We start from the raw sequence: 15,381 nt of genomic DNA on the forward strand, positions 1-15,381 counted from the left end.
AGAAAAAAAAAATGAGCAAAGGAGTTAAAAAAAAAAAAAAAAAAAAAGACACAATCCAAAAAAAACAGACTCAACTATGGAAAACAAACGGACAATTACCTGAGGGGAGGGGGATGGGGATGGGGGGAGTTGAATACTGCCCAGCTGCAACTAATACAACACTGTATGGGAACTAACCTGGAATTAAAATTATAAAAATAATAATAATAAGACATCTTAAATAAAGAAAAGTTGTACTCTGAAATTTCAAATCTCAACAAGTAGGAGTCACACCTAGAGGCTGGATTCCCAGAAGAATCTAGACTCAGAAAGAACGATGAACAAAGATGCACATACTAAACAGCTCGGTATGTGAGAAACCTCAACAAACCAAAGAACAGGAATCTAGATGCAGGGCCGCTGCACCCTGACCCCCACCCAAAAGGCAAGGGTGTCTCTAGTACAGACCAAAGAACCTGCTGGCATGCTAGATGGGCTCCTGGAGAGAGGGTGTGCAGGGACCTGGGGAGGGGGTGCCGAGGGGAGGCAGTCATCCATCTCCAGGGGCCAGCACACCTAGGGCAAGCCATGTGCAACATGCCGATGTCCTCTCCGTGGGAGCAGCACAGGCTTCAGTTCTCTTGTACCCCTAGAGCGCATGCCTGCTGCATGTGGCCCACAGTGGGTACTCAACAATGACTTTTCATCCACTGACAGAAGGACCCAACAAGAAAAATGCTACAGATTTAAAGATCTATCCTGTTTCGGAAAGGCATCTGCATTTGAATGCTGCTGGTTTTTATAGGCGCCACATCTCCTTGATCTACCAATCTAGTAATCTTAGATGGATCACTAGGGACATACTTGTTTTACTTTCTCATAAGAGTCCCTATGTCTATGGCACTCCTTATGGCCAGCTCAGTAACTCTAGAAGCAGGGCCTGCTCGGAAGCAACAACTGTGCCCACTGTGCGGACCTGCGTCAGGGCGGGAGGAGCTCCGGGCTTATGTACCTTCAGGCTTAGATTTAGATCTGTTCTCTTCTGGGTTTTTATATACATATATATAGACAGAGATTTTTAAAAAAAGATTTATTTATTTGAAAGAGAGAACACAAATGAGGGGGAGAATGGAGAGCGAATCTCAAGCAGACCCCACGCTGAGTACAGAGCCCAATGGGAGGCTCCATCTCAAGACCCTGAGATCAGGACCTGAGCCGAAAGAGGGTCGGATGCTCGACAGACTGCACCACCCAGGTGTCCAAGTCTCTTTGATTCTGGTTAACAAACGAACAACCGGCAACCTGGAAACTGCTGGACATACTTCTTAAACGTATGGAATGGAAAATTAAACTGGGAATAGTTCAAAAGAAATGAAGTTGAGATTCAGGAAATACAGCTTAATTATTCCAGATACATATAAAGTCCTACAACAAGTTGTAGAAATAACTGGTCACGCATACTCCATAAGCTAAACAACTCAGAAGCTAATGCTGTCCTGGTCTGCAGAGGTCACAATTCTTTATAAAATACTAGTGCTTGTCTTCTGTGCTTGATAACAACAGCTCTATGAGGTAACCAAGGAGAGGATTATGTACCTAAAACAGGCAGGAGAGGAGTATGTGGACTAGAAGATGTTATGTAATCACTGTCACCCTGACTTTATAAAAACCAAGAACCAACTTGCCAAAGCAAGGATTTGACTCCTCTGATAGGAAGGTGCCTCGTCTGCCTCTTCGCAGTGCTCTGGAGTCAAACAGAGGAGTTAGTTATAATCCCACCGGACCCTCGCAGGTTCAGCCATATCTGCAGCACGACTGTGATCAGTTCTGAGTACTGTACTCTAAGAGGGGCCACTGACAGACTGACATCCGTTTCCAGAAGAGGCAAACTGAATGGAGAAAAGAGGAGAAAGATCATCCACAACCCTTAAGGAGGGACTGGCCAGTCAGGAGTGGCTATCTAGAACCTGGAAGCGGCTGTGGGGGCCACAGAACAAACAGGCTGGCACCATCTGAACATTCGCATGAAAATCATATAGGGGTGCTTGGCTGGCTCGGTCAGTGGAGCATGCAGCTCTTGATCTTGGGAGTTGTGAGTTCAAGCCCCACCTCTGGGTATGGAGATTACTTAAAAATAACAATCTTTAAAAAAAAAAAAAAAAAGTCCCATAGAAGAGGAAGTCCATCTATTCTGAATGGCACGCTGGAACTACTAGGGAGGCGCACTGGATCCATGCAGGAACTGAGCGAGTGCAGAGTGTGGGCCAAGCACAGCTGGAGGACAAAGCCTGCAGGAGAACATTCTCTTGCTTTGGAAGGAGGCTGGCTGGGTCTTGAATTTGCTGTTGCTACAGAAATCCTGATGAAAGGGGACTGACCCTGAAGCCCCATGGGCAAAGTAGATGAAAAAACAGAGATGCTCTTCCGAGCTTTGTTTCCTTCATCTCACATCCAGGAACTAAGGCTCTGCCTCACTCTGGGCTCATCAGACCCGCAGGCCTCCGGGGTTTTTACAGCCGTCTGCATCTTCAGGCACTTGCATCCTCAGCGGCATCTGGGGCCTCCCACATAACCTGTGAGTGGGCATGTGGACAGCCGGAAGCTGTCCTTTGTTTCTCTAATCACATGGGACATCATGGCAGTGACATTTCCGTAGCTGTGGAATGCACACTCACTCCTCATCAGTGATATAGCAAGTTTGCTTCGTAGGATGGGTCTTGTGACCTAAGGGAGCCATGAAATCCACCTCCAGGCCCCAAGTGTACACCATATTTGCAAGGAACTCACCTCCACTGACCCGGAAAAACACCTTCTGCTCCCAAAACACTGCCCACAGTTACAAGTGCTCCCAGGTGCCCACCCCAGAAGTGCGTCAAACACACACCACCCCCTCACCCTGAGCTCCTGATGGGCCATGGGTGGAAAGGAGGCAGAGGAGAAGCAGGACACCAGCCTTTCAGGCAGCCTTCAATACATCAGGAGCTCCTATTGGGGGCCCAGCTACATCTCAGCTCATGAATGTCTCTTCTAACTATAGTTGCGTCTGTCCCTTTGCTGGCTGTACACCAACAGTGAAGAACAGAGCTCAAATACCTCACCTGAAACACAGGCTAGATGCTGACCAGTGAGATGTCACAAGAGTCTTCCAGAGACATTAACTGTGCAAGATACCAGAGCCTTTTTCTCAGTGAACATCAGATATAAAATTTCCATCAAAAGGCAGGACAGAATTTCCCAGTTCCTCTTTTTTAAAAATTTTTTTCTAACTTACATCATGAAATAGCATATGAAGATATAGGACTCTCAACTTGCTGAGACCCTAAGTAAGTAAAAAGGTCTTGGTTCGCTTTACTTTAATGGGGAGTATGAAAAAAGATGAAGTCAAAAGTAAGGTTGAAACACCTTCATGTCACCAAGTCCTATACAAGTGCCACCAAAGACAAGATAGATACAAACTAGGGTACAAGCTTCTCACATACTGAAACAAAAAAGGCAATAGTTAACAAGATTGACAGAGTTCCTAAAAATAAAAATAAAAAAGTGTGACCACAGTTCCCTTTTCCAGTTCTGAAGTCCAGGAGGACCCTGGGATGAGGTCACGTCTTGACAAGGTTAATTCCACGTTCTACCTGACTGTAACACAAGCTGAGGGCCGGGGACAAAGGTCTCGCGAAGGCTGTATCTCGAAGGCTTGCTAAAGACACCCAGGCATAGGAACAGAATAAACCCACCTCTGCATCCCTTCCAGACCAAGGGCCAAGGGAATGAGGAGAGCGAGTGGCACACAGGCAGCCAAGGGACCTTGGCAGGACTCAGCAGAGAGAAGTCGCTGGGTCAACAGCCTATTTGGCCGGTCTGGCCCATCTCTTCCCGTGGCCACGGCCTGCACCCTTAGCCCTTGCGCCTTCTCGCAGCTCCAGGAAGACAAGGTCAGGAGTACAGTTACCCCCTTCTTTCACAGGAGAGGGTGAACCCAACAATGGCACAGGAGAGGTCTCCTCCACCTCAGTTGTTTCCCGTCCTCTTCCATGATCTTCCCCACTTTCCACTGGAACCTTCTTCCCTCCATGGCCTGGGATCCCCTCACCCTGTGTGTTGAGTCCTTCCCCTTAACTTGGTCCATGAGTGGGTATAGACAACCTGCCACCTTATTTGAAACAAGTGCATCTTTTTTTTTCCCCCCCAAGTATAGCTGATACACAGTGTTACATGGTTTCAGATGTCCAGCATCGTGATCCCACTTCTCTGTACGTTAGGCAATGCTCACCACAACAAGCACAAATACATGTATTTTTAAATAATGTCTACACCCATCTTGGGGTTTGAACTCAGGACCCCAAGATCAAGAGTCACATGCTCTTCCAACTGAGCCAGCCAGGCACCCCAAAAGGCACTTCTTTGATTAAACCTACTGCCAGCTTCCAATACTATCCTGTTTCTCTTTCATTTCAGGACAAACCTCTCCATTTAGTACTTCTTCCAGAAGCCTCTGGAAATTTACTCTACTGAAGACCATCTTCTCACAAGGTTACCAGGGACGCCCTCAGTAGCCAAATCCAGTGTGTGTTTCTGCAGCACTCCAGAAAACCCCTCCAACCTCTCCTCCTGTGGCTTCTTGTTAAAGGACATCATTCCCAAGTTCCTTCTCTGGCCTGCCTCCTCTGTTTCCCCTGGAAAGCTGCCAGTTCTCCCTGAGTTCTGGCTTCTGATTAAAACAGTGAAGAGCATGGGCTCCGGAAGCTGAATGCTCAGGCTGGAGTCCCAGTTCCACTGTTCCTCACCTGTAAACCAGAGATCATTAACGGTTTGGGGAGTTGTTGGGGAGAGTTGTTGGGGAGAATCAAGGACTTAATTCATATAAACATGAAGAAATTAATAAATGTCAACCCTTATCCTTCTGTGCTTTGCTGGCCATTCCTGTCTGGATACCAAAAAGATTTCCTCTAATTTAATATATCACACAGAACAATCACTTGACACCATTTGACAACCATTTTGATAAGAAATCATTCTGATGCTGCCTAGGCTTTTATTTTAAAAACCACTTGTTATTTGGGACTCCTGGGTGGCTCAGTTGGTTAAGTGTCTACCTTCGGCTCAGGTCATGATCCCGGTTGAGCCCCATATTGAGCTCCCTGCTCAGTGGGGAGTCTGTTTCTCTGTCTGCCCCTCCCCCTCCTCCTAGCTTATTCTCTCTCTCTCAAATAAATAAAATCTTATTAAAAGAAGAAAAAAACTACCGGGAGTACCTGCATGGCTCAGTCAGTGAAGCGCATGCCTTCAACAAAGGTCATGATCCCAGGGTCCCAGAACTGAGCCCCGCATTGGGCTCCCTCATCAGTGGGGAACCTGCTTCTCCCTCTCCCCACTCTGGTGCATGCACGCGCTCTCTCTCTCTCTCTCTGATGCTTGTTTTCCCTCTCTCAGATAAATAAATAAAATACATATTTTTAAAAGTCTGCTCATTATCAAATAATTCGTAAAAGATGCCCCCACCTCACTCTGCTGCCAAGTCTCACCTGAGTGGTGGGGTGGTGACAGAGAGAATAGGTGTCCCAAATGTTAGTGACTTGTGACTTCATAATAATGAACTAAAGCAAGTGATCTGAATTTTGACGAGGCCAGCCTGATACAGTTTTGTTTTGTTTTGTTTTGTTTTTATCATCAAGAGGAGAACCACCTTCCCTTTCATAACTTTAGTGGGAAGTATAAACTGATTTTTTCTAGAGAGTCATTTGGTACCACCTAGAACACTTAGGAGCATTGGGTCAAAAGTTACGCTCTTTTCTACACAAGCACTTTTGAAGGAAACATCCGCGAGAAGAGAGGTAATGAATCAGTAACGGGGATCCATTACCACCGACTCTGATGCAGTTCTAAAACGATCGACTGATACTCAGAGTTGCACAAGTGGCCGGCTTGGGGAAGGGATACAGGATACTTTCACTTCCATATTTTGGTACTGTCTGCATCCTTCACAACAAATATTTCATTCACAAAATCAGAGTACAAAGAGAAGAGGCTCCCACAGGCAAGGAAGATGGCGTCATACGGAGATGGCGCATCAAAAAGTCACGGGTTCCACAGGGATTTGGCTCGTCAGTCGGGTCTGACTCCCAACGCTACGTCTTCTCCTCCACCAGATGCTCTCCTACCCCCTCCCTTCTAAACAAGCCCCAATAGGCATTCCCCACACCATACCCGGAGCCAACAGCCCAGAGAGCGGGGCTGTCTGCGGGAGGAGGATTAGCCAGCAGGCTTAGACTGCGGCTTCCCATGAAGTCCTCTCCAGTCACGGAGAAGCAAGGGTGCCTGAGAAAGCCACTTCCACCACCACCACCGTAGCTGACTGAGGCACCGGAATAGGCTGCAGAGCTAGAGAAAAAACACTGATTCAAACCAGCCCATGGGGAATCTGCAGTCTCAAAGGGCGTTGCCGGTATGGTTCAGAAGTTCATAATAAGATATTTGGCAGAGATGTCTCAGACTAAAAACACTGTAACTCCACCACTGGCCCCTATAAAAAGAGCCTCCTACGACGCGCGTTGTTTTAGAAGGTGCTGTAAGACGGAATGCAGGAAAGGGTGTCAACAGCAGAGCGGTCGCTGGAAAGAGGAAAAGAAGAAAAAGAATCAGGCCAAGAGAGTAAGAAAATGCAAAATGAAAGCCTGACTGGCGAAGTGCACACGCGTGTGTGGCTGTGTGTGTAGGGGGTTGTGTGTGTGCGTGGCCAAGGTGAGGTGGGGCTGAGGGTCTGACACAACATACGGGTCTCTTAAAAAAGGTAAGGAAAAAGCAGAGACAAATGCTCTCCAGTCTTCAGAGCAGAGAATGGGCCATTCAAGGGAAGGGATGTGGCCATCTGTGAACTCTCGAGAAAGGCCGTAGAGTCCCAGCTTAGCTGCTAAGGGCCAAGGACACGGACAAGCTCACAATGGGATGTTTAACATAAGTATAATTTCTATACTCGATTAGAACCATGATTGCTGTTGCTATTTTTGCATTCAAAGTGGAATCACATGTTTGAATTAGGAGAGACTTCCTACACATGGTATGGATTATTTCCTCTCCTATTTCCTCCCATGTGAAACAAAAGGAGGGAGGGAAAACTGCACTAGGGAAGCACACACTTGCTCCCCACTCCCCCCTCACCCGGTTGTGTGGAGCCTTGTGCAGCACGAAGCAGGCTCAGAGGCTTGGGACAATGAGGAAAAACCAGTGTCCAAACATTTGGGAAGGGGAAAGAAACAACAGTGAAATCACAGCCAGCTCTCTGTGGAGCCACTCCTCGACTAGGATCCTCCGGAAATTTGTGAGGGAGGAGAGGAAAACGGCCATAAATGCTTAGGCTGTGTCTCACCCGAAGAGTCCATCCAAGCCCACAGACCTCCTTTTTTGTCTGCACTTCTGCCTCGAATTCTCTGGCCGGCCCACTGCAGACTGCTGGGAACATAGCACCCTGAAGCTTCCCTCAGCCCAAGGAAGACACTGAAGAAGGCCCCTCCCTGCCTCACGAAGGAAAACTAAGAGTTCTGAGCTCATGGACTTACTTCACACAGGTCTAGGTGGAGCCCTCAACAGACCATTTACAACAGAAGGCCTACAGTGACAGCCAAAATCTTCACACAAAAAGGTAGGGGTGCCCGGTGGGCTCAGTCAGTGGAGCTATCACTCTTGATCTCAGGGTTATGAGTTCCAGCCCCACGGTGGGTGCAGAGAGGACTTAAAGCACTAAAATCTTTAAAAAAAGAAAGAAAAGAAACACAAAGAGGTAAATATGTTTGTCAGCCCTCTGTGGCCTCTCTGAAACCAAGAAAAGAAAGAGCTATCTTATCTTGTTTAACAGAAATCAATCTCTTAAGAGAAAGCCAAACAGAATTCGGCCAGAAAGTGAAGCCTCTAGCTTGCCACAGAAGCCCCTGGCTCTGCGGGGAGCATGGACAAGGACAAGAGGAGCATGGAGAAGAAGAACAGGGTTAGAGGCCCCAGGATTTCACAGAGGGAGCACAGGCCACCAGGGGAAGGAGTCTTGGATAAGGACTCTAGGGGCAGATCCTATTCCGGACACAGAAGCAAAACCCAGAGATATTGCTTGGCATCGTAGTCCCTTATCTGCCTGAAGCCTCATTCAGATACAAACAGATTCCTGAATGAAAGGCCGAGTCCTGGAGATCATCTCAGTAGCTAGAAGATAAGAGAAGCTCAGAACACAGGACTGAACCGAACCCGCCAACAAAGCGGGAACAGTGGATCACATTTACATCATGTGCACTTCTGGGTCCAGGCACGAGGCTCAACACTTTACATGAACTGGCCACCTTACTGACTTCCAACAACCATATAAAAGAGATTATCTCCATATTCTTATTTTACAGATGAGACAGGGGTTACGTGCCCGAAGTCACCGAGTCAGAGGCAGAAGCAAGACTCCACATTCTTAGCCACCAGGTTCTACTTTCTCATGACAAGAACCCAGAGAAGATTAACTGCCATTTGCGAGTTAACGAGAATTCTCAAGGTCATCCGTTTTCATAAAATTTGCCATGTATTTTTGTATTTGTTAGAACCCCTGACATCTCCCCCTCCCCAAATTGTGTAAGCCTCAGGCCCCACAAACAACCAGGATCTACTCTGGGCTCAGGAAATCCTTAGCCAAAACCTGAGCACAAGTACATACAAGTTATAGCTAAAAGCCCTCTATGGCTAGGAATTTGGAGTTAAGAAGAAGCAAGCATGTGGGAATATGCCATAGGAGGCTAACGCCTAGAAGAAAAAGAAATTCTCCAAAAATCTAAAGACAAGCCCCTTCCCACCACCTAGTTGTACTGAGAAGGTAAATAAAGCATCTTCTTATTCTCCTGGATATAATGGTAGCTGGCTGAAAAATCAAAACCATCCAATCGCACTTCATTTTTTTTTTTTAATGTTACAGATAATAATCATGGTTCACAGTACACTTTTAAGTAAAAACTCAGCTCACTAGTCCCCATGATCGCACTGTGGAAGGGAAAAGGTCAGGGGAGAAAGGATGCACTCCTGGTTGATGACGGTAGCAGCAAGATCCTCCTCATCAAGCTTAGGTTTTTTTTGTTTTTTTGTTTTGTTTTGTTTTGTAAGTAAGGTCTACACCCAACATGGGGCTCCAACTCAGGATCCCAGGAGAGTCACATGCTTCACCAACGAAGCCAGCCAGGCCCACTGCCCACTGTCAAGCTTATATTTGAAATCTAAAAAAGTGGATAGAGACTGACAAATAATACAACTGCCACAAAGGAAAGAGTGTAAAAAACTGTGGGCTGGGGCGTCTGGGTGGCACAGTCGGTTGGGTGTCCCACTTTTGGTTTCGGCTCAGGTTATGACCTCAAGGTGGTGAGAATGAGCCCCTCAACAGAATGGACTCCACGCTCAGCAGGGAGTTGGCCTGAGACTCTCTCTCTCTCTGCCTTTCCACAAGTGCTCTCTCCCTAAAATAAAATTAAATTTAAAAAAGAAAGAAAGAAAAAAGAAAAAGCTATGAGTCACAGGACAGGAAGCTTAATAATCCTCATTCAAATTCCAGAGTAGGGGTGCCTGGGTGGCTCAGTGGGTTAAGCCGCTGCCTTCGGCTCAGGTCATGATCTCAGGGTCCTGGGATCGAGTCCCACATTGGGCTCTCTGCTCAGCAGGGAGCCTGCTTCCCTCTCTTTCTCTCTGCCTGCCTCTCTGCCTACTTGTGATCTCTGTCAAATAAATAAATAAAATCCTAAAAAAAAAAAAAAGAATTCCAGAGTAGAGAAGTTTCAGCATTTTAAAGAGGAAAAGCAGGGTACCCCTTCTCAAGTTAGCAAATGTATTTTCTTTAACAGTTTTGGTCAAGATGGCGGAAAAAGAGGGCATGTCCCACCCAGGTCAGCTGAATGACCGCTTTGCAGGTGGCCTTTGGGAGATGCTGGCACCCCACAGAGCCTTCCAAAGGAGACTTCTACTGTTTCTCCCCAATTTGGGAGTCTAAGATAAAGAGCCTCAGGGGCAACCCTCTCCAGTCCCTCTCTCCTCAGGAGCTTTGTACCACCACTTTGTTACTGCTCAATAAACTTTGCCTGGTGCCCGAGTAGCTCAGTGGTTAAGTGGTTAGGTGTCAGCTTCTGGCTAAGGTCATGATCCCAGAGTCATTGGATCAAACCCCATATCGGGCTCTCTGCTCAGTTGGGAGCCTGCTTCTCCCTCTCCCTCTGCTGCTCTGCCTACTTGTGGTCTCCGTCAAATAAATAAATGTTTATTTTGTAAGATTTTTAAATTTATATATTTGACAGAGAGACACACAGAGAGAGAGGGAACACAAGCAGGGGGAGTGGGAGAGGGAGAAGCAGGCTTCCCGCCGAACAAGGAGCCTGATGTGGAGCTTAATCCCAGGACCCGGGGATCACGACCTGAGCAGAAGGTAGGCGCTTAACGACTGAGCCACCCAGACACACCAATAAATAAAATCTTTAAAAAAATAAATAAACCTTGCTTTCCTTCCTCCAAAAAGAAAGAAAGAAAGAGTTTCAGCAACAACAAAGGAATTATGTTAAGTTTTCTAATGTAATATTAATAAAACAAACTGAAGAAAAAGAAGCTGTAAAAAAATCACCTGATCTTCCAAAATATCACACTGCACTACAGAATTCTTTTGCAATGAATACTCTAACAGGATTGATTTCCAATTTTTAAAGATAGTAAAATCTACTCCTGATGGAGAAATTCATTAAATCAACATATACTGAGCACCAACTACATGCCAAGTTATATTCTAAAATATAGATCTTGATATATTTCATCAATGAATGAGACTGGAACCCTTATGGCTGGTGGAAAGAGACAAGAAACAAAAGTTTTGAATTAAAAACCTATTTCTGGAGGACCTGGGATGGCTCAGTAAGTATAGCATGGACTCTTGATCATAGGGTCATGAGTTCAAGCCCAACAATGGGTGTAGGGAAAAAAAGAAAAAAAAAAAAAAAAAAAAGCTAAAGATAAGCTCATCCACGGCTTCACCATGATTCTGGTGTTCTACTAGCAAACCAAGGCAGGCCACCTTAGGGTACAACTACAGCTGGAGTCCACTGTCACCCTGGGGTTACCTTGATCAGGAACGCTCTTGGAGCAACTGCTTGTCCAAAGGCAGACAGGCTGGCAGAACTCATGGGACATTTGGTCCTATTTAATTAGTGTATGATTGTTTCACTTACTCTTCAGTGATTTACAATTTTAGAATTAAGTCTTCCAACATAGTTTTTAGCTGCTGAGGGCTACCATTCTGTAACCAAGAAGATTCTGTGAGAAGCTACTTTGCTTAAATCATACATTCTATGTGAGAAGGAAATGGTGAGAACATGCATTCCAATCCCATTCTTCTTCTTAATAGTTCAGATAGACTCCCCCTAAAAACATCCTGAGGTAAGATCACTTCACCTCTACCCACCTCCCCACTTTCCTAGAACCTCTCAGCTCCCCCCTAGTGGGGAGCATGCTTCAGTGCGTCCTCAACTTTACAAGGAACTACTCTGGCCCCAACATCTTGCTCAGAGCCAGGCATCAGGAGATGCTGTGCTTTCCTTGAGGACCTGTCCTGTTTCTCACAGCTTAAAGGGCACAGAGGTGTTTTCCTTTTCATTCTGGTCCCCAAGATGCAGTCAAATGTCTGGCTCACTCTGCAGAACACATACAAGATCTTACTACTTTAAGAGTGTCTACCTACCCCACCAAACTGTCTACACCAGCTTCTGTACTGTCCCTGACTCTACTACTCTATCACGATCTTTGTAGATAAAATTACTGGATCTAGTTGTTTAAAGATGTTGTTGAGTCCATGCTGAAGGATTCTATTTTTTTAGGCTGTTTTCAAACTTCTTGCCTATTAAAAAATATATATAGAAGTTTGACATGTTTTGCCATGTATTATCATCTTGTCAAGTAAGTACCTTAAGCTTACAGATTTTTTCCTGAAATTTTACTAATTAAAAGTACTTAAGATCAAAGGCTTCCTCAATTCATTGATGAACTGCTTTCACAGCTGGAATGTAATAAGACCAAAGGCTTATTTAATAGAAATGGAATACTTACACAGGCAATGACAAGTCTAAGAACTAGATTACCAATTTTCTGTTACTAATAACTAATGGCGACAACACAGTCACTGCGGACTCACTAGAAACACACATCTCAATGCAATGTTTAGGGGTGGTAACGATCACTCCCCCCTTCCTACTGATTAGGAAACAAGGACAGAGATATCCGCTACCTTGCCCAATATCATACAAGGCAGTAAGTGGCAGGGGGAGGACTAGAACTCTGCTCAACTCCAAGGTCCATTCCATACTGCTTCCTGAGGAGGTTTCTATTTCTTCCATTTTGTTGTATGAAGCTTTGGGGGGTGGGAGGAGAACACCTTACATTTAAACAACGTATCAGTTATTACAATACATTAAAAAAAGGCAAGAAGAAATCAAAAGGTGTTGAACCAAGTGATGTCAAAATTCATGTTCCATATAACCACTCCACTGTTAGCTCTGTGTCCTCAGTTGAAACTCAGTATCTCATACAAAGGCCTAGCAAACATGGATATTTGATTTCCAAGTCCAGAACAGATGAAAACAGCACTGCATAAATAATCACAATGTCAAGAAGTGACAGGTGGACGGCAAAAGTGGGGAGGGTGGGGCAGACAACAGGGACTTTACTAAGAATATCCCTAAGCACTACACTAAGATATCACTTTTAGAGTTAAAATTCTTAGAATATTCCAACTTTCTTCTGTGATCTTGAGCAAGGCACACCCAGTATAAGCTTCAGCATCCCAACCTGTAAATGATGTTGGATAGCCCCAGCAATCCCTCCCACCTCACGGGGCTGCTGTGCTGTTAAGATCAAAAGACTTCCTATGAAAGGGTACTGTAAGAAAGGCTCATATAAATGAAGGAGGTTGTTAAAATACGGCAAAGGAATAAACCCACAGTTATAGAAACCGAAAGCTGTAATAACTTTCCAAAGGCTCTGAAAACTGAGGTTTTACTGTTTTTAAAAAATGCGTAATAATTATAGTGATCTAACCTCAGTCTCTGCATTTCCTTGTTGGTCTGCTCAATAAAAAGTAGGAAAAGGGCAGAAGCTGCTTCATTAGTCAGCAAAAAGAAATTAATACGGATATTAACATCCAAGAAAAATAAGTCACTTGAAGGACTGCCAAAGTTATCGGGACCTCATTTACAATGCAAAAAGGAAGAGACTCAACTGCTGTGGGCCAAAAATCACAAGGGCAAATTAAAATTAATGTGCCCAAGCCAGGCCAGGGTATCCCATCCAACAGTTTGGACTTGCTGATTCCTCGGAAAAGATTCCTAAAGCTCCATGTGTAAGCCTTGGAAAGAACCGCAGGATCAGACACAAACCACTTACTTTTCTGTCCTTTAAAAAAAAATTTCAGAAGACTGTTTTCTAATAAGGGCAACACACTTGACAAGGTAAAGGACCTCAACGTTTCAAGTTTAGATTCGGGGACCAAAATCAACGCTTTGCTTCACCGATTGTTCACAATTTATTAACAACTGAATTGTGATGCGCAGGCTGTAACAGGGTGAGAAGAGACAGAACTCTCCCTTAGGGTTTGACAACGGTGCGCTTCATTGCCTCTCCATAATTCACTCCACACCGCATACACCCCGGACACTGGGCTGTTACAGCTCCGACAGCGTATTCTACCAGCGGTGGAACGGTGCGGTGGCAATCCTGACAAGCTTCGGCTCCCGGGAGGTTAATGGGAATTAAACCACAGCAGCAATCCTTTGTGGCGCTTTGGCCAGAACAGCAGAAAGGAGACAATGAGCGTTCTGTGCGCAGTTCCGCGCCGATTGGCTGCGCTCTCCCCCCTGAAACCCTTGATGTCATGGGCTTGGAATGCAGGGAGGGAGGGAGGGAGGAAGGAAGGAGAGGATTTGGGGAGGGGGCCGCCTCTCATCTCTTTCCCAGACCAAAAGTCCCAAAGATAAACCCAGTGCATTCTTCGGCTAGGCAGTGGCAAAGCTGTAAGTTACCAGAGCCACATCACACCAAACTACAACCCGTCTCAGGAAATATACCCCGAACAAAAGCAACCCACGAAAATATCCTTGATATCGGTAAAGTCTAATGTACTACAAACTTCTATTTAAGAAAAAAAAAATCTTCTCTACAGCAGATATCACTCCCAAAGCGGCGCGCTCAGGCTTTGTCTGTTTTTTGCAGCAGCACAGAGGACCGCAATTCGAAAAGTGGGAAGTGTCCGAGGCTCCCGGAGTCGGTGCACCCCTCAACGGTCCCTTCTCCGGGAAGCAAGGAACAATGGAGGGCCCAGTTCGGCCACGTAACCGCCTAACTTCGCTCGTGGCTGAATTCGGCCAAGGTTTGGGGAGGGAGAAAACGCTGGGTCGGCCAGTAGCCCGGGCCAGGGCGCACGGCGGGGTCTGCGTGCTGGGTCCCGGGCCGTACCGACGGGCCCCACCTAAGGGCGAATGACCAGGCAGGAGCGCCCCCTTCCCGGAGGGGCGCATGCTGCAGCCACGGTCTGGCTCCGGGAACTGCAGGCTGGCGCTGCGGGGTTCCAGGAGCCCGGGAACTCGCCGCCCTCCACCAGTCCCAGCCAGCGGCGCGGACAAAGCCGGGAGAGCGCCGGGACGCCCGCGCTTCGAGTCCCGGGACGGGACCGAGAAGCGCGGCCACTCTCGCGCCGCCCCGACGTCTCCTCCCTGCAAAGCCAGACGGGCAAGGCGTGCAGAGGCGAAGCGCGCGGCCCAGCACCGCCCCAGTCCCAGGGACCCCTGGGGCGGCGTCCAGCTTCCCATCCCTCGTCCACGGCGGCGACGCCTCCACCCGAGACCCGGCGTACCTTGTTCTTGACCTCGGCCGAGAGCCCGTAAGAAGGGCCCTTGTTGAAGTGGGTCATGGTGGTTCGGGAGGCGGGAAGAGGCTGCGCTCGGCTCTGAGGGTTTCTCGTTCTAGGGTTCCCCGCTCCTGGCCCCAAGGAGTGGCCGCAGCGCGAGAGGCTCGGAGCTCGCTCCCCTGGGCGGCGCAGGAGACGCCCAGACGCGGCGGCGGGGCGCGGGCGGTGCCTCGGCTGCTCGGTCCGACTGGGTCCCGCAGAGCCTCCCGCTCCGCTCCCGAGTCCCCCCACGAACTGCCCCCACCTCCTTCCCCGGGTCTTCAGGGATTGGCCGACGGGCCGGGCCAATGGAGAGCCGCCTCCTCTCTCTTCGCCGACTAGGTGGGGGGGCGGGCCAATTGAAGGGCGGCGGGCGCCGCGCTCTCTCCCGGCGCGGGGCTCGGGCCTCCGCCCCCGTCCTCACGTCGCGGAGACCCGCGGCGAGGGGCCCCTCCTCCCAGCTGGGCAGAGGGCTGGGCGGCGAGGGC

General features: G+C 47.5%; 2 protein-coding genes across 3 annotated transcripts in view; one reads left to right on the forward strand and one right to left on the reverse strand.

Moving 5' to 3' along the window:
• The window catches only part of SLC44A3 (solute carrier family 44 member 3), a 114,916-nt gene extending 110,045 nt beyond the window's left edge, over positions 1-4,871 (forward strand). For both annotated transcript variants that reach the window (XR_009345419.1, XR_009345418.1), the window contains one exon: positions 4,432-4,871. The gene's annotated coding sequence lies outside the window, so the exon portion shown is untranslated. The remainder of the gene's footprint in view (positions 1-4,431) is intronic.
• The window catches only part of CNN3 (calponin 3), a 28,999-nt gene extending 13,870 nt beyond the window's left edge, over positions 1-15,129 (reverse strand). Inside the window, exon 1 of the mRNA XM_059137746.1 lies at positions 14,861-15,129. Coding sequence (XP_058993729.1) covers positions 14,861-14,917 — 57 coding nt within the window. The 5' untranslated portion in view covers positions 14,918-15,129. The remainder of the gene's footprint in view (positions 1-14,860) is intronic.
• Between the last annotated feature and the right edge of the window lie 252 nt (positions 15,130-15,381).

Source organism: Mustela lutreola, chromosome 10 (genome assembly GCF_030435805.1).
Source record: "Mustela lutreola isolate mMusLut2 chromosome 10, mMusLut2.pri, whole genome shotgun sequence".
NCBI lineage: Eukaryota > Metazoa > Chordata > Mammalia > Carnivora > Mustelidae > Mustela > Mustela lutreola.